Source organism: Ambystoma mexicanum, chromosome 9 (genome assembly GCF_040938575.1).
Source record: "Ambystoma mexicanum isolate Mex_15411 chromosome 9, UKY_AmexF1_1, whole genome shotgun sequence".
NCBI lineage: Eukaryota > Metazoa > Chordata > Amphibia > Caudata > Ambystomatidae > Ambystoma > Ambystoma mexicanum.
In genome coordinates, this window is record NC_090931.1 from 536,743,132 (window position 1) to 536,767,381 (window position 24,250).

General features: G+C 46.1%; 1 protein-coding gene across 5 annotated transcripts in view; it reads right to left on the reverse strand.

The window, feature by feature from the left end:
• BRIP1 (BRCA1 interacting DNA helicase 1) overlaps nucleotides 1-24,250 on the reverse strand; it is a 2,318,009-nt gene that overhangs the window by 2,137,984 nt on the left and 155,775 nt on the right. For all 5 annotated transcript variants that reach the window (XM_069615088.1, XM_069615086.1, XM_069615084.1 and 2 more), the window contains exon 3: nucleotides 12,546-12,657. In XM_069615088.1, the coding sequence (XP_069471189.1) occupies nucleotides 12,546-12,657 (112 nt within the window). The remainder of the gene's footprint in view (nucleotides 1-12,545; nucleotides 12,658-24,250) is intronic.

Consider the following 24,250-nt stretch of genomic DNA (forward strand, 5'->3'; position numbering starts at 1 on the left):
GCAACCACTCCACCCAAGGGACAAAGGGGTCTCTACCAAAAGAAGTGCTTGGCAGATAATACTACTTCTTAGCTGTCCTATGGTCTGTCAGCCATGCAATTGAGGAAGAGGAACTTGAGAAGGCAGGCTCTGTGACATGCTGTCAACCATTTTGTGGTGCATGCATTTTACCTAATTCACTGCTACAGGTCCTGAAAGGAATAGCATATTGGATCCCCATTAAGTTTGGGAAGCCAGAACCAGAACATTTTTTGGTGGAGTGCTATGGGTCCCCATCTTAGCCTCTACTTGAGGAGTATCTGAGATACACTCAGTATTATCCCTAAGACGGATATCCTGAACCGAATGGTTGGGTTTAGCCCTCTTATTTGAAGGAATCTCAGGTGTGACCCTGGTGGCTGACTTAGTCCCTCAATGCTGAACCTCGGCATGAATGGTGATCAATTTGGCCCTGAGATGAGTAACCTCAAGGAAGCCCCTGGTTTAAGCCGTTACTGGGGAAGCTTGTCCCAGCATTTATTTTAGACTCTTCATGACGAGCCTCAGGGGTTCACCAGGTGTAGCTAGGTCATCTGGTGGTCCCCACCCCACCCCACCCGAGACAAAAATGGTGGTCACAAGAAACAGAAGTGGAGAACTTTTTGTGCTACAAAAACATTCTGGTCCTGTCGGTGGAGGGAGAACAGACACCCAAAACTCCAGGGAGCGAGGGGAGATGAATAGAAAAACTAAATGACAAAAAAACAAATGACAAAAAAAAAAAACAGAAAAAGGGCTGAACCTGCGGTGCCACATGCATCCAGTCCTGACCATATGGAGAAAAAGGGCTAGGGATAAAGCATTGGTTAAGGGCTTGGGGAGGCAGGCTGTGGCCATGCATGCGCCCGGATTTGTATAAAAATAGAAGGACTAAATTTGACCTCAGCAGCCACTTTCTTCACTGATGCAGCTACCTGGATTCAATCCTTTCTAGCCAACAGGACCATAAGGGCCTTCTCTCCGACAGCATCTGCAGACCCAGTTCCAATCTCGTGCAGAGTCCCCAAAGGCTCCTGCGTCGCCCCTACCTTATATAATATTTTTACGAAGCTCCTGTTCGACCACCTTGATGGCTTGGGTGTCACCTACACTAACTATGCAGACAACACCCAAGTCCTCATCACCCTAAGAGGTTGTTACGACAAGGGCGCTAAAATATTTAACAATATCTACCTCCAGATCCAGGCTTGGATGGCCACCCAGAGCCTATGCTTAAACGACAACAAGACAGAGCTACTCATCCTAGGCTCTCAACCACGACTAAACAAGCTAGACTCGCTATACAAAGCATTTAATATCGATGGGAACTGCATCAAGGTCTCTAGCAAGGGGAAAACTCTATCAACGTAGACTTTACCCTCTCCTTCTCCAGGCAAATTAATACAACCACCTCTTCAACTGCGTAACTACTAAGCTGATCAATGCTTGCAAACTGTACCTCTCCACTAACGGTTGTATTACGCTTGCTAGAGCTCTGATCTTATCCAAGATTGATTACTGCAACACTCTATACCTAGGCACCAATGAACGTAACTTAAACAAACTTCAAGTGCTGCAGAATAACGTGCTCAGATCAGCCTTAAATCTCCCCAGATCTAGCCATGTCGCAGCAATCAGGCGTGACACACGCTGGTTTCCAGCGCGAGACAGAATTTATCTGCGAACATTGGTGATCACCCATAAATGCCTTTCCAACACGGCCCCAAAATACCTTTCATATAAATTCACCAGGAGCTACTCATCCAGACCTACCAGAGCCAACTACTGGCACCACCTTAACATTCCAATTTACAAATTACAAAAAGCAGGCAGATCCAGCTTCCCTGTGCTAGCGGCTAAGCTATGGAACACTTTGCCGAGCAAGAGCAGATCCCTCCTTCTGGTCTTTCAGAAACAGTGTAAAAACCTGGCTTTTCGCTCAGCTAAACTAACCATCTGACCAGTTCACCCTATTCAAACAATAACTATCTTGTAACTTTTTCTAGACTTGCTATGTAACCCAAGTCAAATACTATGTAACATTGTATTTCCCACTGTTTGGAATATAAGTATTCCAGGCTTGTTATGTAACCCAAGTCTGCTACTATGTAATATTGTATCTACTATTATTTGTAATATAATTCTGTAACCATGTATTCAAACATATAGCGCCTAGATACCTCACAGTTAAGTGTGCTCTACAAATGGGGGGGCACTGTTGCACGGCAAAATGGCTGTGGCCTGAAAGCGCTCCGTCGGAGGCTCGGGAACTTTGCCCTATAGGGAAGCTACAACGATCGTCGGCTATGACTTTTACCTGGATTCCGCAACGGGATCGCCTTGTGATCCTGCTGGGCTCCGCACAGCTTGTTCGGTCTGCATCCTGCAGAGAAATCCCCCGAGGGCCTGTGGCTGCGACGGCCGTGTGAGCTGGAGCTGCCCCTCCCCCCGCCTCATGGTGCTTCTGTGTTGTCGGATCCTGGTTGCCCGCGGCCAGCGGAGTGGTCCATGTCGAACCGGGAGTGTTACCGCCGGGTCCAGAGCTACGGTGGGTGCTCCTGGCCCCGCTGGGTGGCAAGGTGCGGAGGGGCTGGGAGAGGCAGGCTTGCTCGCGTTGGTGAGACGTGGCGGCTGAGCAGCCTGAGTTCTAACTTGTTCAGTGGGCGGCCCGGGCTGACTGGCGTGTGCGCCTGGAGGGGGCTGCAGCGACGTGGAGGTGCTGCGGGGGTGAAGGTGAGTTGGGCGTCCCCTTTCCCCTGGAGGTACCCATGGCGGAGGTTGCTGCAGGCCTGGCTTTGAAGCGTGCCCCATCTGCAGCTGGATAGCGCGGGGGCCGGGAGTCAAGCACCGTGGAGTAGTGGACTGTGCTTGGCGGGCCGTCTCCCAAACGCTCCTCTTCGGTGGGTGCAGTGGGGGTTATTGTGACTGGTTACTGGGTCCCCAGGGCTGATCTGACGGCGGGGTTTGTGTTGGTGGCCCTTGCCTGTGGTCAAGAGGGGCTGATGGCCTGCCGGCTGGACTGATCGACGCAGGTCGGGTAAATCTTTATTTTTTTTTCTCCCCTTCCTTTCTCTGCTGGGCGAGGTCACCAGAATCTATAAAACTTACAACTTGGTTGGAGCCTTATTGAGGGGGTCAGAGGCTGGTTGTGTACCCCCTCCCCAGGCCCAATAGTCTTGCGATAGAGGTGCGCCCTGGTCCTTCCGAACTTTAGTTAAGCCCCCTCCTGCTTATGTCCATGAGGGGGTGAATTGGTTTGTGCAGGCCTGGTTGATATACCCCGTCTCCCGTGTAATGGGCAACCAAAAGCGGCAGTCCAAGATGGGAGTAATATGCCAGGTCGGACCGGGCCTCGACCAGTCAGGATGGAGAACTTGGTGAGTCCCGTATAGACATTTCTGCCTTAAATCAAACACTGCTAGCCCTAAAGGAGAGTACGGAGAGTCTTGGAGCAAAAATAGACGCTTTAACCTGTAAAGTAGATGTGTCAGCGGTACAAATTGAGAAATTGTGTGGGAGGATGTCGGAGGCTGAGCAGAGGATAGGGGAAGGTGAAGACAAGATCTCCGCCCTGCAGCCAGAGGTGGCGTCCCTGCAACAGACTGTTAAGAGAGTCTCTGCTAAAAACGATGACCTTGAAGGTAGGTCTCAGAGAAATATGTGGATTACAGGGGTGGCCAAGAGCACTTGCATTGATAATATGGAGCTTTTTGTTGAACAACTCCTTAAAGAAGTCCTGGATAATCCCCCGGTCACTAGTATGTTTATGGTTGAACGGGCCCACCGCTCGTTGGCGACCAGGCCACCGCATGGAGCCCCGGAAAGGGCTATCATTGCCAGAATTTTTGATTATAGGGATCGTGACACCCTGCTACGAATGGCGAGAGAAAAGAAGAATCTGCAACAGGGCTCTGCGACTATTCGGTTGTTCCCCGATTTTAGGCAGCATGTGCAGGACCAGAGGAAAACTTTTGTAAATGTTAAGAGCATTTTGAAGAAAAAGGGGATTCTTTACTCTATGTATCCTGCGAAGCTCAGGGTGGTGCAAGGCAGGAAAGTCCATTTTTTTACTACCCCGGATTCAGCAGAGAGATATGCTATGAGCATCCCGGATTCCGGCGGCCCTGCTCCGGAGCCCTCTTAGCGGAGTGGGGGCTGTTATGAGACTTTGCCAGTATATGGCTGTAGCTGATTTTTATGTTATTTTGCAATGTTTGAATATGGTAAATAGTGCTCCCTTTAGATGGATTACTATAGCATAATGTATCAATGGTATTGAGCCTCTGAACTTTAGGAGTCGCAGTAGCCGCCAGCTCCCCCCGTGCTCAGTGGGTACTTAGTTATGTTGGTTTTGTCGCTTGAGGGGTATAGGGCGGGGAGGGGTGGGGGGTGAGTAGGTTGGGGTTTCTGGCGTGGGTGGGGATTTGGGTTAGTTCTGTTGGTTTGTTGGCTTTGCAGGTCCGGGGTGGGAGGGGGGGTTCCAGCTCATGGTGTTAGGACAGAGGTACAGCCTATAATAATTACGCTTAAGGCGCTTACCTGTTTGGTGGCCAGGTTGGGCCTGGACTGTTGGTACTCCCCAGACATGGCCATTTACAATGTGCGTGGCATTCCTCTTACTCAGGAGGAGGCTTTCTGTAAGCAATTCAGTGCCCTGGGTAGTCACACATTGGGGGACCTGGTGCTGGAGGGAAGATTTGTTAATTGGGACGAGCTAAAGGAGAGGGGTGCCTGGACCCCGATAACAATGTTTCTCTATTATAGGCTCAGGGAAACGCTACGGTCTATGTGGCTGGCCTTCCCGGCAGCCCTGCCGATTTCCCCAGTATTGACCTATATGACCTCTTGACCAGACAGGAGTAAAGGGATCTCTCGGTTATATAGATTAGTGCGTGTCAACACCCCTTCTCCGGGAAACCAATTCAGAAGTAGATGGGAGGAGGGTTTGGGCTTCTTGTTGCCGGAGGCTCAGTGGAGTATAGTGTGTTCTCAAACTAAGCACATCGCTATGAATGCTAGACTGCGCCTGATACATTTCAAGTTTGTTCATCAGATGTATTACTCTCCGGCCCACCTGGGCGAGTTCTACCCGGATAGGTCCACCAGCTGCAAGCGATGTCGTTTGTCACCGGCTGACTTTTTGCATGTGGTCTGGGTATGTTCCTCGATACAGGTTTTCTGGGCTGGGGTTCAGCACACCATGGCTACTATTCTTGATGCATCTCTACCAGACTCCTCAGCAATGTGGCTGTTGGCCCTGGTAGAATCCGGAACCAGGAGTAAGAAGCGCCTCCTGGGCATGGCTTCGATTGTTGCAAGACGGTTGATTGCCAAATCATGGGGGGCGTTGAAAGCTCAGACTGTCGGGGAGTGGATTGCCTCCATGTCTAGGTTCGAGAGACTGGAATCGCTGTATATACAAACAATGCCGCTGAGTAGCAGACCCTTGGATTACTGGACCTTGTTTAGATGTTTCCTAAGGGAGAGGGACAGGTCTCTGGACCCTCTGAACTGTGATTAAGTGCCCCATCACTACTGCTGTGAACTCGCTGAACCTGTCAGTTTCTCGATGATGTGCACTTGAGTTGGCTCAGCATGATGGGTTGGTATGCCGACTGGAGTGTTATGTGGTCCACATCGTTATGATATGTGGTTATCCATCTGCCTTGGTGTCTGTACCATCTATTGCCGGGGTGTTTGGGCAACTGGGAAGAGGCAGGGTGGTGTGGGGGGGGGGGGAGGGTGGTTGGAGGGGGTAAGGGGTGTTGATTGTGTTTGTTTCACGTGTTTACGTATAAATCAATAAAAAAACTGTTTTACAAAAAAAGTGTGCTCTACAAATAAATAAACTAAAAAATATGTATGATGCAAAATGCCTTGAAAACTATGGAGGAAAATTGGATGGGACATAGGGGCATGGATTGGACAAACACACGTTCTCCGTCTCTGGGCGCCCTAAGCTACCTGCATGTAAAATGAGGTATCGTCAAACTACTGGTGCAAAGAGTGAGGCAGGCTGTAAATCAGCGATCGTAGCTGCCTCAAGTAAACAGTGCCAAAGTTGAACCATGAAACATTCCAAAGATCTGGGATCTGAAAAGAAAGATACATGTGACATGACACAATGGATCCTTTTCAGCTCTTAGTTTTTTTGTCAGGATGGTTGGAGGGGTTTGGGTGTCCTCTTCATTGACCAAAATAGCTTCCCCTTGCGTTCAACAAAGTGTGATGAATCCTGTGGAGTCATCACTAAATCGCAGTATAAAGTGTCCTCCCATCTGGCCAGGGGAAGGCAGTCGCTACCTGATCCTCACCCTGGGGCTGGTAACATGAAGGAGGATCACATGGGAGGAGATGGCTGTCAAGGGGAAGCAGTGACTCCTCCAGGAGAGACGCAGTATTCATCCCCTTTTGAGGATAAGATTCCCATAACACCCCAATACCTAATGGCATCCTATCAGTGTACAATTCCCTCTCCTAGAACTACCCAAAAGCACAGACTATGAAAAGTCTGCTAGACAACATAAAATTGGTACATTGGAGGTTCAGGAATATGATAACCCAAAATTGTCATGATTCTGCCTTTTTTAGAGGTCCTAAAAACAAGAGTAAATAACCTCTTTTCACAACCTCCCAAAAATATGACAACTCTCAGTTCACAAAATCAGTTAAAGTTAATTAAATATAAAAAGACCAAAAACATTATGTGCTTTAGAACCCATAATAAGAGAGACTCAGAGTTTATGAAGATTAAAAGATACCATGAAACAGGACATTTAAATACAGGGATGAGATTCAGGTGAAGGATGGAGACGTTGATGCAGTAGCAGATGCGGCAGCAGGACCGAATGTGGTATACGCTGTAGAAGCAGAAGAAGCACCAACTGAGGCCGACGTGGCAGAAGCCGCGTGGCAGTGCAGCGAGAGCGCAGCTGGAAACGGCATTGGGGAAAGCCATGCTGTGTGGGAGACTAGCTCCCAACACGCTGTGAACTGCTCTGGTAAAGAAGGAGAACCGAAGACCTCACAGAGCTGTCAGAGCTCCACCAAAGGACTGTGCTAACCACAACAGTCATAACACAGCTGGCAGCAGTGCAGACAGACCAGAGGAGATCCACTGCAGTACCGCGAGTAAGAAGGAGACGGAAAGGAAGACTGGTGAGTTGGCCCGAGAAGCCAGGTGACCCCGGGGCGCTCCAAAGGAGGCATTTAACTGGAACTAATGATTTTGAATACTGAACAAGTGAAATAAGGCAGCCAGGGCACAACTCTCCTTATAAGGGATACCAATTAGGGGATGTTTGTAACTTGCATTGCCAGAAGCCAAGAGATGCAGAAGAGTGATCCAAATGCAGCCAGGGATACCAATAGGGGGGGTGGGAGGGGAGGTTTGAAACCCACATTGCCAGCAGCCAAGAGGCTGCATAAGAATAATACAAAGCCCTCTATGGAACACCAATGGGGAGAAACCTGTAATCTGCATTGCCAACAGCCAAAAGGCTATAGAAAAGTAATCAAGAGACAACAAGGGCATAACTTACATTTTATGGAACACCAATCTGAGATATGTAACCCACATTGTCAAGAGACTTTACGGCGAAGCAGTTATTATTCAAACCATCTCACATAGGATACTGGTGTGGAGAATCTTGGAACAAGCATAACCACTGAACAGAATTGTAGTTGTTTTCATCCTGGCAGGTGAGTAAACCAGGAAAGGGACCCATAGTAGTTAATCCTGGCAGGCAAGTATACCAGGAAAGAAGAAGATGATTTAAAGCACTGTGGTAAGAAAGGTGTGTAGGAAATAACTTGATAATGTTATCACCTTTTTGATGAACTGTTGCATTACTAAAAGTAATTGCTGTGCTATCCTGACAAAAGTGTTTCCTTTGAAGAAGAAGTGTGACATGCTGATAATTACTTGTCCTTTTTAAACAGAACAATTGCCTTGGTTTATGAACCTGTGTTTCGAGGGGAAAACATTTACTCTGCCAAGCAGGAGACTGGAAAATAAAATTTATTTTGAATTGTGACCAAGCATTTGTGCAAGAGATTTTCTTTGCCAAGTGGAAGCATCCAGTGAATGGAAAATACCTTTTGTGCTAGGTTGAAGGGAACTTTGTTATTGCACAGAACTTTATTGAATCTGAACTTTGCTCAGCGTGTTCCTGAAATTGACTCAGGGGAACCCTGGTCACAAGGAATACTTTCTAAAACCTTTGAGTTTGAACTGGTATTTTATTTAACTGAAGACAGCCAAAAAAATTCCTTGGACAATTTTGTTGTGTGTATTAGTGCGAGGGTCAGACTTTTTGGACAGTGAGTCATTTTTCTTTAGTTTGCTAGGCAGGGCCATCCTTGTTAGGTAAGGGAAAAAAAGGTGTTTTTCTCACCCCCTTTTTATTTAATGCAAATGTCAACTTTTGAATTGTGTCCGTCTCGCATTTCTGGCCCCTCACAAAAGTCTCTAGGACCAACCGTCCTCCACCCAGGAACCCCATCTCTGGATATTTTCTCCTTCATCCATCACACTTAGTTGTGGGCAGGCTTGAGAATGTGCCAGAAATCTTTACCAGGTACTTATTTTTGTATTTAAGAACTCTGCTTCTCCAAGAAGACCCCTTTGTCGCGGTCTCAGAGCTCTGTGTGCACATGCATGTTTGGTCTGGACAGTGATGAGAGCTAGGGCGGGTCGAGGTGGATCTGATCCCAAAGCTTTAACCAAGAGGCGGGCGACTTGAGCTTCTCTGTAGGTGCTGTCATAGGTACTAGAGTTACAATCTCAAGACGAGGTGAAAAAGGTGCCAACACCCCATCCTTCTATACCTCCGCAACGGATCGCAACGGTCATGTCCCCAATGGGAACTTTCCTGCACCTCCTGTTATCTCCTCTATTCCTTAGCCTACTTCCAAACTGATTGACGCTATGTCACATGCTTGTACCTCCACCCCCTGCCTTTGGCCAGGTTTACTTCCCTCTCTAATACTGTAAATCCTCCCCTCCAACCATACTTCTGATTAGTGTTCTCTTCAAGTCTCCTACCACTCTAAATACACTTCTCCTATTCTTGTGTACTGTCACCTCTAACCTCCTCCTGAAAACCTGTTTCCACCTCTCCTCTCCAAGTAGTCCCAGCAACCTACTACTCACTCATGTTCTCTTTCTCTGCCTGATGCTCCTCCTTACCTGTTCATCACTACTTTCACTGTCCTCCTCTCCATTACTGGGCATTCACTCCCCTCCTCATCACTGCTTTCACTCTCCTTGACTGATCTCCGTCCATATCGTTCCGTTATTCTCCTTTACTTCTTTCACACTCCTGCTCACCTGGCACCTCTCCTTTACTGATCTGCATTCCTGCCATCTCCCTATTTTTCACCATGTACAACCTCCTCTCCTGCTCTGTAGCCACCTCACACCAGCCTCCTTCCTCCTGCTCCAAATCCTTCTGCTCTCACCTCTAGCTGCCTCCACAGCCCCCCCCCTCTGTCTCCAAACTCACTTAACTTGCTGTGCTGAGAGCTTGGATTGAATGACCCCTTTATGATGGTATCATGAGATCTATCTGAGCATGGACAGTCTCAATAATGTTCTGTAGTTCTGTGTTTTGAGGGGAACTATTCAAATGTGATAGGAACAATCTTGGAACCAATTTTAGAAGCATCTTTAGCTGGTTTTCAAATGCTACTTTATTGACATGCCTGGTGCTGGCAGGTTTTGTTTTGGTTATCTCCTGAGCAGAACAGTACGGGTAGTTTAAGCAGATCATTTAAGGGATGTAGAGGCAGCAAAATATCTTCCCTTGTGTGAGGCTTAGTGTTGTTTCTCCATTCTGTTCCAACAAGGAAAGCTACTGCAGAGGTCTCTCTCCCCTTCATGCCAGAAACTGCAAGGAAGACCCGACCTCCCCCCGCCCCCCACACCTTCAGGTCTCTCCTCAGTGTTGTCAGAGATGGCCTCAGTAATTCACCAAAAGGTAAAAGATAAAGGTCACCAAGCTTTATTGTAGAGAAAAATAGGCTTCTCATGGATGTGGGCTATGTGGCACTTTCTATGCTTGACCTTCACCTGTGCACCTACCACCCTAGCCCAGACGTCCCCATTTCACTTCAACATAAATCTAAGGCACAGTAACCCCTACTATCTAAAGTTAGGCTAATCTAAGGGAAGGGCCCTGTGGCTTCTCCATCTTCTCATTCAGGGGATTTATAAAAGGGATCCTTATGATAAGCAGTTCTCTTTCGCGCCCTCGTCAGCCTCACTCACGGACTCTCTATTTCCCCCTGTCAGCAATCTGTACCCCGTTCACCTCTCCTCCTACCTCCTCTAACCCTCTGACTCTTCGTACTCTCCTTCCCCTTTGATCTTTCTGGTTCCTCCCTCTCTCCAATCTAACCTTCTCCCAATTCTCCTTAATGCCTCCTTCAATTCACCCTCCTAACTTCCTCTGGTTATAGCCCCACCCTCCCCCACTTCTCTTCCACCACCCTCCAGTCCCTCGCTCTTTCTCTCACTTAGAAGCATGGCTACCATCTACCCTCCATCCCTTCTTTAGCTATATCTCTCACTTTCCCAGACTTTACTGCTCTGATTGGTACCACTCCCTCATAACACCTTACAAGCACTCCCTTGCCACTGCCACAATCTGCCCATTTTTGACACAGCCCCTGGTCATTACATTGGACAGGTTACAGTTCTCTGTGACAGTCACCTTGGGGGTTGTGAAGCATGTTTGTTGAGTGCACAGAAGTTTTCCACAGGCTTCCATCTGTATATGATACCCTCGGTATCTCAGAGCAGACACTGGATTGGCTGACCTCCTTCCTAAGGGAATGTCTGTCCAAGGTTATTCTGGGCACCTTCTCCTCACCTACCTCTTTCTCCACCAGTGGTGTCCCACAGGGCTCCAACCTCTCCCCTGGCTCTTTAACACTTACCTTGCTCAGCTGGCACTCATTTCCACCTTCCTCCCTAACTTCCAGTGCTACGCAGATGACACTCAACTCTTCAACCTTTCTGCTGACCCTCTTACTTCTTCCATAATCCCAGACTACCTATCTGCCATCCAGTCCTGGTGCATTTCCAATGATCTCTGCCTCAATGCCAGGCAAAACTGAGATCCTTCCTACTGTGACCCCTGCTCCCCCTTTCTTCTCCTCGCTCTGGCCCTCTTCTATGGGCTTCTATGGGCTCTCCCCCTTCTTCATCTGAAGACAGAAACCTTGGAGTCATCGTCGACTCTTCTCTCTCCTTCCTCCCTAACATTCAGGTCATTACCAAGAAGTCCCACTTTTAACTCTTCCTTCTCAAAGGAATTCTCCCTTTTCTCACTTTCCCCCAGAAGCTTAATGTGACCAGAGTCCTGGTTCTCTCTAGGCTATACTACTGCAATAGCCTTCACTTGAATCAACCCTCTTCCTTCCTATGACCCCTCCAACGAATCCAGAATAGGGCAGCAAGACTTATCCTTTGCCTCAAGCCCAGGGACTGCATCTCTCCTGCCCTAAGAACTTTTCATTGGCTCCCGGTTGCTGCAAGGACCACGGTATATGCAACTTGCTCTTACTAAATACTCTCTCTCTAGTCCTCTACGTTCCTCGGGTACCTACTCTGTGTGTGTCAAGCATGTTGCTAAACAGAGGGCCGGTGACCGATCTCTTTCCTCAGCTGGCTCTCTCTTATGGAACAGCCTACCCCTTCCCCTTCGTCTTCGTCTTAAGCCGGTTCTCCTCAAATTCCAGAAGCTCATCAAGACTCCTTTTCAACTCCTCCTTCCCTTCTACAATCCTCTGCTAATCCCACAGTTTCTGAGATTGGTAACCAGGGCCCTTATGTGTCCTCCGGGGCCATGGCCTCCCATACCCAATCGCCTTCAACCTCTGCCCGCCCACAGCACTTGCCTTGGCACCCACTGGCCTATGCCACTGCAGGCCTGCACTTACCTATTTATTGCAGCTTAACACTCCCCAACACTTCCTACACTGGGCACTTACATCTGCTGCTCACCCACGAGCACGGACACTGAAGCACTTGCCCCCCCATGCACCCCACTCCCTTTTGTCTCCTCTCTCTGCACTTGCACGCTCTGAATGCTCACAAAGCCTAGTAGGTCCGTCTTTATTTCCCAATAAACTTAGAAAAACAGGGTTTTCGACACTCACAGATCTGGTCGGATAAAGGAGTAGAGAGGGCGTGCCATTATTTTTCAGAAGGTACATTCGTAGGCTACAAAGCCTTATCTTATGTTGTAGGGAAAGACTCAAAGTCCATCTTTTGAATATCTGAGGTTAAGAGGGTTGCCAACTGACGGGAAGTGGGAAGGTAACTTGTTTGACAAAATGACAATAAAATGTAAATTTTTTACAAAAAATGAGGAAGGCCGGAATTCAGATTTCTCAGCTATAGCAGAAAAATAAATACACACATACCTAGGACAGATGCAGTGCCCAGCATGCTTCACTAAATACAAGGTTACCCACAATACAACAAACAAAATGACTACTAAACGCACCATGCCACTTACCATATAAAGATTGCTGCCATGCTAGTGCAGAGCACAGTAGTGCAAGACTTTTTCCACTCCCAGTTGGGCTTTCCAACAAACAGTGTTGTTTGAGGTTTAAGCCGCGCACAATCTAAAACACAAAATGATATCTAATCAATCAATCCCTTCTTTATTTAGTCAGAAACCTGCATAAAAGGTCCACATAATGCAATAATACAATCTTCTATACATGTTCCAAGATAGAAGTAGACTGGAAAAAGATTATTTAAAAATCATCAGCGAGTTAAATTAGAGATTGGAGTGATGGATAGTAATAAAGATCGTACATTTAGTTAGATCACCAAAGCATTAACCTTAAAAAGTGCAAAATGGATAATCCAGAAAATAGACATCACCACGATGGAATTCATTAGGTAAAATATTAAGTACAAAACTCAACTCAACTTTTATAATTTTTCATAAAAAGGTTAAGTGCAATTAACTAGCCGATAGTGTGATATACATTTTGTCAAAGGTATATAGTACAAGCACTGGGTAAACATTTCTGCATTTTAAAACTTGTGACTGAGTTCGTTTTATAAATCGAGAGCAAAGGGAGGCTCACATTTATTATAAAAAAGGTGGACAACTGGTTTTGTCAGTACAAAGAGTGTTAAACTGCTTATAGCCGATATATTTGGCAATGTTAAAGCTAATGGACATACCGGCAGAACCAAACTGCTTTGAACCAAATATTTACTCTGGGGTGGCACTGGTTATCTCAGTTCTTCTAGTCCATGCCCCCACTTAGATATGAACCCACGGCAAAGGCAACTCTCACCTCCGAACACAAAAGTAGGAAGGTGAGAGCAGGTCTGAAAGGTCTTATCCACTTTTCCCTAAGAATGCTCGTCAGCCAGTTCTTTCTAATATCTGCATAGATGGGACAAAATAGAATTAAGTGTGGCAGATTTTCTGTAGCAACGCAAACACAATATTTGTTAGCGCAGCACTTCCATGGGGAAGTGAGCACCGCCAACGACAAAACATTTAACCTCACAGCAGAATCTTGAGGTACATTCTAACCTGCGTGCTGGCTACCATTTCGTCTTCCCTTGTGTCTGCCAGAAACTGTTCAATCCTGAGCTTTAGAATCCTTTTGGATTCCTAGCCAACAACTTATAGTCAGTAAAACAGGTTCCCAGGCCCAGCTTATGTAGGAATGACTTACATAAATGAGCCAGTCGACCATGCTTCAACTACTTGATGACAATAAATTGGTAACCAGGGCCTTAGTTAGGTTTGCCCCACTATCTGACCAGAGGCTTTGCCAAAATAGAATAATTCTAGATTGGATTGCATCTGTTAGATACGTCAGTCCGGTCTCCAAATGTGATGTGTAGACCGAGGTGGAGTGTGGGACGGAGAGTAGCCGTCGTAAGAAGTTATTTTCTGCTGTCGGAGAAAGGTTAAGTTAGTACAACCCATATTTCGCAACCATTCATCCCGGCCACCATTGCTTTACCTCTGTAGTCATCATGTGTTCAGCTGAATGATGCCTGATGTTTTTAGGAAATCTGAAGATCCCCACCAGAAAACTGTCTAATTTCTGTCCTTGATTTTGCTATGTGATCCTCCCAGGTCAGTTCAGCATTACATCTTAGGCCTGGATAGTCAAATGTGTTGCAGACCTCAAGTGGGTACCCATTTAGACAGATCCTTGGGGTGGGCTTCCTCTTCCCAGAAACACACATTGTTTGGCACTTCGTTGAATTTACTCTAAGCCCCCTGGCCGTCATATATGCTGCATACCTGTCAGCCAACAGTTCAAGTGATTTAGGCGTGGATGCCATTGAAATCAAGTCCTATGAATAGCTTAATACTGGTAATTTCCTGCCAACATGCCTTGGACCGTCTGCATTTAAAGCGAGCAGTTGCTCTTCAGGTGAGTTAGTATACAAGTTATAGAGGAGGAGGGCCACCACACACCCGTGCCAGACACCTTTTCCTACATTTATTTCATCACTGAGCTCGCCTCCCGTACCAAACGAACCAGCACCATGGAATTTTCATGAATCGCCATAATCATTTGCAAGAGGGGCCCAGGCCCACCCATTTGACTTAGCGTTACAGGCAGTTCATGTCCACGTGGTCAAAAGTGGAGCTGAAATCCATAAAGGCCACGCAGACTGGAACATGCAGATTTTTTACGTATTTAGCCAGGATCCGGTAAAGATTCAAGATTCAAACCCTGAAAGATAGTACCAGTCCCTGGCCTGATTGCGAGTAGAGTGTCCGACAGCAAATTATTGTCCAGTAACTCCATTCTTCAAGCCGTTTTAGGAGGATTCCTGCAAATAAATCTGACGAGCCGTCTGGTAGAGTAACCGGACGGTTGGCACATGGATCTGCTAAATTTCCCTTTTTAAATATGGGTACTAAAATTCCAGTACGCCAGCTCAGTGGCAACGTGTTCATGGTTGTGAGTGCATTGAAATATTTTCCAAAAACCAGTATCCATATTTCAGGCTGGCTTAGAACATATCATTGGGGCACCATCAATCCCCGGGTGTTGCCCAACAATTCCGTCCATGGTCCCAAGTTGACCAGACTCTGGTATATCTGGTCCGACAAAGAAACAGCCTGGAAATGGTCTCTGCATGCCTTTTCTGTGATATGAATCTCTGGAAGCTCCCTTCCAAATCCAGTTCTTTAGTGTTTCTTGACACTATGGACCAAAAGTCCATGATGTTATTTTGACCTGCCGCGACAGAAAGCCTATCCCACCTCTCATTCGCAATCTCCTCCCTTCTCCTTCACAGTTCTTCTTTAAAGTCATGTCGCCTTTCTCTTATGCGACTAATATCAGGGAGGTGACTTTTTAGGGCAAGCATGAAGGTATTTCATCTTGTCCTTGCAGGGTTGGGAGAACCAGGACCTCCTTACACTATTAGCACTCCCTATGTGTAGTGCATGATACTCTGAATATCTTGCCAAAGTGTGTCATTATACAAGACAAAGCATCAATAACTCACGAGTTGCATTGAAGTTAAAGAAATAGATGATCTCCTCTCTGCAGGAACAAATGGTAGTCTACTGTAAGGAGGCTTCTTTAGCAGATGTCCACCTGGCTACCCTAAATCCTTTTTCAATAAATTACTGGGGAAAAAAAGGGTTTACTGAGGGAGGAACCCCCTCCCCCCCCCGATCCCAGGCCTAGGAGAGTACAAGAGGACTGTGATCACTTCACTCCTCTCTAGGATTTCAAAACCTTGTACGTCAGCACACCATGGGACAGGTATCAATATGTAGTCAATTACGTTCCGATATCGCCAGTTTACAAAAGTGAAATTACCAGATGAGGCAGAGGCAGCCCTCCCATTTACAGCTCTAAAACCTGTCTCAAGTAGTATTTCCCACCTTAGTAAGGCACAATCTGAAGTGTCTGAGTCCACCAAGATGGCTTTCGGTAAGCACAAAATTGCACCCTCTCCGCAATCTTGTAATAAATCATCCCTTGCGTTGAGCCTTATGTTGAAATCGCCACCTACGATCATGGGGTAATTTGACTCTGCGTCTAAGTTAAGGTCCATAAACCCGCTTAAGTTAAATAATACAAACAACGCCTTCCCCACTTTATTGCTGTAAAAGTTCACCAGGCCAAACTCCAGTATGCCTCTCAGCTTGAAGCGGATAAAAAAAAAAAAAAATAAATAAAAAAGATTTGGAGCCGACCTCATGGGACAAATTGCAAATACTGCTAGACTAGTTGAGAGGTAAATAGCGGGTCCACCCAAGGGCCTTCCTTTGGTGCTAAACCCGACGGCGAAGACTGAGTGGAGCGTAAACACTTGCATGTGAACCGGTTAGTGGTACACGTTTCTTGGAACATAAGAATCTGGTGTTGGATGATAAGATTCCACTAATCGGGATTGCTGGACCTTCCCTTAAATACAGCAATGTTCCAGAGCATAAGTTTAGCGATACCTGCCTCGTCCCTCTTACCTCCCTCTGGTGTAACCATGTAACCACCGGCCGCTCCCTCCATCATACCCACCATAGTTGATTAGTACACAGGTCGGGTCGATTGGGAGAGACACAAGCCTATAATCAAGGGTTATCAATGTCTTTCCCACCATAGTCGAAAGCATTCAATTGGAAAAGACTCTGGGCTGTACTCAGAGGGTGGTGGGGGGGGGGTCAGTTTGAGGGTCATAGAGGTTCGAACTTCCAGTCAGTCCACCTTGTCTAAAGATTCCAGGCATGCAGACCTATTTCTATGCTGGAAATGTGTACCCTTCCCTGTTTGGGCCCCCAATTTTTGACTTCCAAGAGAAGACCTCAGCCACAGGTGAGTCAAGGCCTTGGGCCTTTAGACCCCATAGCCCCCCACCCGACACCCCTTCTGACATCCATGGATCGATATCCTTTCTGTGTATCACCTTCCGACTCACACATCCTTCTGACCCTCCCCCTGCCCGCCCACCACATGCCCAGGTTGGTGCTGCCGAGGGCCACGAGACCCTGAACAGCAGCACCAAAAAAGGCCACAAATAAGCAAGAGGAAGCTCTTTGGCTTCTGAGCTCGCTGGAGCGAGGACCCTAGCCACAGGTGAGTCACGGCCTTAGGCCTTTAGACTGCCATAGCTCCCCAGCCCCTCCCCACCTCCAGGGATCGATATCCCCTCCATGCATCCCCTTCCCACCCAACTCCTTAACCCTCACCCTGCCCAACCACCACAGGCCCTGATTGAAGCTGCTGGGGGTCACAAGACCCGGAACAGCAGCACTGAAGGCCACAAAAAAGAGAGGAAGCTCTTTGGCTTCCGACCTCGCCGGAGCGAGGATCCCAGCTACAAGTGAGTTAAGGCCTTAGATCCACATAGCAACCACCCACCACCTCTAGAACTCCAGGGAAAGATATCCCTTCCGTGCATCCCCTTCCCTACCCACCTCCTTGACACTCCCCCTGCCCACCCACCACAGGCTAAGATCGGTACTGATAAGAGTCACAAGTCCAAGAACAGCACTCTTCTTAGACGCACCCAGGGCATCCTTGTTCGGGCAGCTGGCGAAGGGCAGTGGATAAGTCGCCGAACACCCTAGCCCTGCAGGCCCCCTACACTTCCATCTACAGCTACCTTCAGGAAAGAGACGCCGATTGTGGTAGTACACCTTGGGCTCTGCTGCTTGGGAGTATTACCGCTTTTTTGAGTTTGGCCACTGCAAGGTCTCTAACACCTCTACTTCTCTCTACCCTCAGTTCTCGCAAAGGGAGTTTGACAATTATAATTTTCCAACTATTAGATTTTGCCAGACCCACACTCTACCACTGTAAGTTACCCGAGATGTGTGTTGCCTCTTTGAATCTTGCCACTGTCATATTCGCCACTCTAGCCTTTTGCCTCTTTTGAGCTTCCCAATTTAAGTCTATGTCACTTTGATACTCAGGCAATCATGTTTATTTTGGACATTCCGTCCATAAAACAAATACAACACATACAGAACAACTACCGATGCTACATATACAGAAATTAATAAATAATTATAATGAGCTAAAATCAATCAAGTAAGCTATAACGTGCAATATGCACAAATTCAATAAAGTACGAACTAAAATGCATATTACTAATCTATTAACTTCATTTTCATAGTGAACATCGGAACACTCCCTCCTCTGACATTTTACACTCTGCCTACTCTACCATCAACCTCTGCCTCCATCTCCCACTTTAGTCACAGCAAAAATGGCGAAACGCTATCTCTATTTTGCCCCATCAGACCCTCTTGCTCCTCAGCTAGTCAAGCCTATTGCCCCCATACTGGCCTCTCACCTCGCTGAACTCTTCAACCTGTCCTTCAACTTGCTTTCCCTCCGTTTTCAAAACAGCCACAATAATCCCTCTCCTAAAAAAGCAAGGTGCTGACTCAAACCTGCCGGCTAACTTTCGCCTGTGTCACCCCTTCCGTACTACTTTAAAGTGCATGAAAGGGTTGTGTTCAACCGTGTTACCAATTTCTTACACATCCACAACCTTCGAGACCCACTACAAGCAGGCTTTCCATCCCGTCACTCCACGAAAACTGCTCCCGAATGTATCCAACTTCTATTGCCTCTATCAAGCACTCATACCTATCCTCTATCCTAATTTTCCTTGACCCGTCTGCTGCCTTTGACACTGATGATCACTCTGATCTCCTTAATACTCTTTCTTCTTGGGATTCATGATCAAGGCCTTGCCTGGATTGAATCCTGCCTCGCACCTCACCAATTCTCTGTCCCCTGGAGCAACAACAGCTCTCAACTCACTCCTCTAACTGTTGGTGTTCCACAAGGCTCTGTCTTAGGTCCACTCCTCTTTATTGCCCCAAGAGCAGAATGTAGAGTGTAATCTCCTCCTTTGGGTTCTCACACCAATTACTCGAGGATAACACACAAATCCTCTTCTCTTTTCCTGAACTCTCCTCTGATCTCTCTATCAAAATGTCCAACTGTCTCTCTGCCATTAAATATTGAATGGTTTTGCACTCTCTGATGTTACCCTCTACCAAAACAGAGGTACTCTTCTTCCCTGCCAAAAGCACTCATCTTTTTCGCTGCCTATCCAGTTCCCACCCAACACTCTGCCCTACTCTTCTTCAGCTGGAAACCTCTGCGTCATTATGACCCTTCTCACACCTTCTCTCCTTTCATCTCCAAAACTTCAACAGCAGCTCACCCCAAACTGCTAAATATTAGGAAAAGCAGGCCCCTTCTTCCTTTCAAAACCGCCAAGCATCTCCCAACCACTATTGTCTTCTCTAAACTGGACTACTGTGCCAGTATCCTCTTTGGTCTCCCCAACTGTGCTTTCCGTTCTCTCGACAAAATCATCAACTTCGTTACCAGGACTCTCTTTGAACTCCCTCACTTCACACCTACTTCCTTGTACCGTCACCAAGGCTGAATGGCTGATGATGCAAAATGGGGCCAGATTTAAATTTCTTCTCCTGGTTTACAAATCTATCCACAGTAAGGCACCACTGCATCTATCCTCCTCTATACAACTCTATAAGCCTTCTCGTAATCTCTGCTCTGCCTCCTCGACTACCCGTGTCTCCTCGCACCCCTGTGCTTCCTCTCGCTTCCGCTCCTTTTCTCTTCTTGCTCCACTTGCATGGAATTCTCTTCCCCGGACAGCCGAGAAACAGTCCACATGGATTTGTTCAAAACCAAACTAAAAGCCTACCTCCTCACCTCCGAGTTAACCTCTTAACGTACCTCATCTGCCTGCTAGCCAACTTGTTTCCTTCACCTCTAACCTGCCTCTGTCTCTCACTTCCTCTGCCTCCATTCTAGCACTTCACCCATGATGGTCATGTCCTGAGCACAGCTGGCCGTACCCCCTACCTGAACTTAAACATGTCCAGTGTTGGTTGTCCTTAATCTATGCATGTACACTCATGTATTGTCCCCAGTGACTGTTCCATTTACTCCCCCCACCCCATAACCTGGTCAAAATGTCCCTCAAACTCACCCCATTTTAAGAAGCTCACTGCTTCCCGTCAAATCTGATTTCTTATCTACTGTACACTATTTTGTAATCAAAATAGCATTGTTCCTCCTGTATATAAATAAATTACTCAGATTCTTCCACATAGTTATGAGATCAACACTAACCATCTCTTTTGGCTCTAATGCCACAACAAATATTCCCTCATAGTGCCCATTTTGGGTTCTCAGGTTACAGCAAATATATGCACAACAGTTTATAAAACAATCACAATATACATTATAGCTAAAACAATTGTAAAAGTAAGTAAAAGATGCTTTTGCGATCCAAAGTCCATAGAGGTCGTATGTTTAGCGATAAGTGTCTTTTGTCTGGATCATGTCTATATCCTGCTCCCATTCAAAGCCATCACGTCAATACTTGAGCCATCACTACTTCCTAGTACCTATATTGAATCTTGTTAATTACATAGTTAATTAACATTAAAATTCCATGATACTTATTCAAGGTTTCCGAAAGTAGGCACAGTGCAGTAATTATATGGAACAAAAGGGTGTTTCAAGTTAGCATCAATCTCGCTTTGAAAATGTTATACACTGGATTCATTCATGTTAGCAGTTTGATTTGCCACCTTTTTCAATGCTGCACTACTGCACCATGCACTCATTCAGTATTTTTTTTTTTATTTGTGTTTAATCAAAAAGATTTTTTACAAAAAGAATCATATGAAAACAAATTCTCAATGAAAAATGCTGATCATGTCAAGAAACGGAGCAAAGTTCAAAGTCTGTAGACAGTTTTGCTAGCATGCTAACTAACATTAGACAGGTCCTGTGAAAGTAGAGCCGTATTTATGTAATTCAAGATGTTAGAAGTTGCCAATTGCCAGCTTGTTCTGTCCCAGTCTATTAGTTTAGCCCAGCAGTTGTCTTGGTCACTTAATACAAAGTCACTCATAATATCTGGTAAGTACTGCGCTCTTAGGCCTTGAGTGCCCGAGCATTCCAGGATCAAATGCCGAATTGTCTCTGTTGCAGCTTGATCAGTGCAGAAGCGGCATTTTTTTGTTGGTGAATTACCTCGAATAGCCAGGATTTTGTTTGTTAATAAGAGGTTCAGTCTTGCTCTCATGAGCAGATCACGAGCCCGTCTTGACGGAAACTTTTTAATATAAGGTTGTACTTCATTGAATCTCCTTGTCTTGGGAGGCAAGTGTTGAGTCAATTTGTTGTTTGATGCTATTTCTCTTGTTCTTATCCCGTCTAGTTCTTTCAATTTTGTCTGGATTTTAGTTGGATTTGCGAACAAGGTTTCCTCATCACTTTCAACTGATGCTAAAGTATCTTGGTTCGAAGAGAACCAGGCAGTTAATGTTTTGTTGGTGCCTTTCTCTGCTTCTTTCAGTATCAGGTTGTATATTGAGTGGTCTTCTGACATTTTACATTTCCTGAATAGCATCAAAGAGTTGATTTTTACTATGCCTCCCAAAGACAGCAAGCTTAGTTCTGGTCTTATCACTGCCACCGATGTAGAATTTGGAAGTCCTAATATTGATCTCCAGAATAAAGCTTCTATTTTTGGCCACAGGGCGGCTGGTAGAGATGGCATTGCGTCAGCGCCATATGTTAACGATGGGACAACCTTTTTCTTGTAAAACTCAAGGACTGGTAGCAACGAAAATTTACCAAATTTCCTATTAATGGCCTTCCCTTGACAAATCAGTTTTTTTTGTTTTCAATTGTAAATGAGTCTGCATCGCTTTTTCAGAACTCGAACTGTCCAGGATTACGCCTAGAAATTCAGTCACCTTTTCAATTGGTTCTTTTGCTAGGTGGAGTGTAACCTTTTCAGTTCTTCTGGTTTTGGCCGAAAAAAATCATAAATTTGGTCTTTTTTTCGTTTATGTCCAGATTATTTATCCTCATGTACTCCTCAAGGCCGCTCAGCTGACGTTGCAGCCCAATAGGTGTATGATCCATCAATATTAGATTGTCAGCAGCCCAATAGGTGTATGATCCATCAATATTAGATTGTCAGCATATAACAATCTATGTATGTGGGCACTCCCCAATTTGGGGGGAAAACATCGGACTGTTGAGTTTACTGCCTGTAAATCGCCCAAAAAAGCCAAAAACAGCGCATGGGCCAGAGGGCACCCTTGTTTAACTCCTTGGCTGTTGGGATGGATTTGGAGAATAGCCCTTGCTGGTCTAACTTCACTTTCATGCTGGTATCAGTGTACAGGGCCTTTATTGGATTCAAAATCGCTTGAGGACAGGCCCAGTCTTCAAGTTTAGCCCACAAAAGGGCTCGGTCTACGCGGTCAAAGGCCTGAGTAAGATCAATGAAGATTACAAAAATGCGTGGGCCTCCGTCAAGTACTCTGCTCTTTAGAGCACTTAATAGCAGAATGTTGGCCGTGGTGCCCAAGTTTTTTTTAAATCCTGTTTGGAGGTGGTCTGTGCATGGCGCAGTTTTTGCCCATAAGTTAAATTCCTCCAGTAGCAACGAGCCAAAGACCTTCCCTATACAATCCAGTAAGGCTATTGGCCTGTAGCTTCTCGGGTCTGCTTTATCCTTTATGTAGACTGGTACTACATTAGAAGATTTCCAAGATGGCGGGATTGATTTTAATTTTCCACATCTTCTGAAAATTTCACTCAAGAGTCTGGCCCATTCTGATGGAAAAGCCTTAAGATCTATATTTGTTATGCCGTCTGTGCCAGGAGCTCGAGTTTTTCAATTTCGTTATCATTCTTGTTATTTCTTTTTCATCGTCTAAGCAGATCCAATCTGTTGTGTCAACTTCGTTCGATGGCCTTAACATAGTTTGTGTCTTCTCAAATAAACTCAGGAAAAAAATTCACCCAAATACACTCTCCGATGTTAGAGATAAATACTGGTTCAAGTTGAGAAGAGGCCGAGTTTAGGAGAGACCAAAACTCTCGGCTGTTAGATGTTATTGCTTTTATGATGTTTTCAGCGTCTTGTTGATACAGATTTGCTCTGTGATGGTGGACCCAAGTTTTGTATTGGCGTTGGCTCTCTTTCGCTACTTTTAGTGCCACTGGGGTTCCTATTTTGATTGCTTGCCGCTTCAATCTTTGCATTTCCTTTTTTTTTTTCACCAGTTTTGGATCGTATCTGTGGATATGCGCTTTTTTAGGGGCACCTTTTCCCGTTTGGTGGCTGTAAGTAATTAACAAAGGGAGGTAGTCAATCTGCTTTTCAGATGTCCCATATGACTGCAGATGGTATTTTGACTTAAGGTCACAGATCGCTGCTGCCGATAATTTCAGTCTTGTACGCGGAGTGTTAACTCCTAGTGAAAGCTGTTCCATTTTTGCTTCAGCCCTTTTCCTGGGCCAAGTGGCACAAAGAAGGTTGTGATCACTAGCTGGTGTTTCAATCACTTGAAATGCCATCAAGACCGATAATAAGGAAGCCGATGCGAATATGTGATCTATAGTGGCCATCGAAGCATCTCGTTTCCAGGTCGGAGGCCGAAGAGGGTCAGGAAACACGCTGTCTAAAGTGTACATCTCTCTTGACTTCATCAGTTTGAGCCAAGCCAGTCCTCGTCTAGACCTTTCCGACTCATGGGAAATTGATGGATTAGGGGCCTGCGTACAGGTGGCGTTTAGATCCCCAGAGATCAAAAAGTAGGGTGCCAGGGGGTCTCCTATAGCTTCATCAATGGCACTTTCCACCATTTCCAAATAGACCAAGTCAGTCAATGATGCTGGATTCCAGTAGGTATTTGCTATAATAATGACTGGTGCCTTTCCCTTGTTTTCGTTCGAGATGCCATCTGACCATGTAGCCTTAACCAGTAATAAAGAAGTGTTACAAACCATGATTTCTTCCAAGGCACATCCGCAGCCCTGCCTGCAGGCTATTAGGAGACCAGAGGATGGTCGACCCATCGGTCCTTTCTTAGCCGGAGAAAAAGCTATTGCGTAGCCGTCTAATGTTGGTACTTGTGTGAGCCATGTTTCTTGGAGACATAATATGTCATAGTCAGCCAGTTGTATGGCTCCCTGTGCAGTCAGGTGGGAGTGCCCTCTGGTGTTCCATGAGCCTATTCGAAAGAGTGGTCGATGTTTCGCCTCTTCATTGTAGTTGTCGCTCGCCTCAGTTTTTTTGCATTGCATTGCTATCTCTTAGCCTCCCTCTGGAGGGCTTTTGGTAGCCATGCCCATATGCTATGAGATGTTTTCGTCCCTGAAACTGATCCGTGGTTTACCTTTG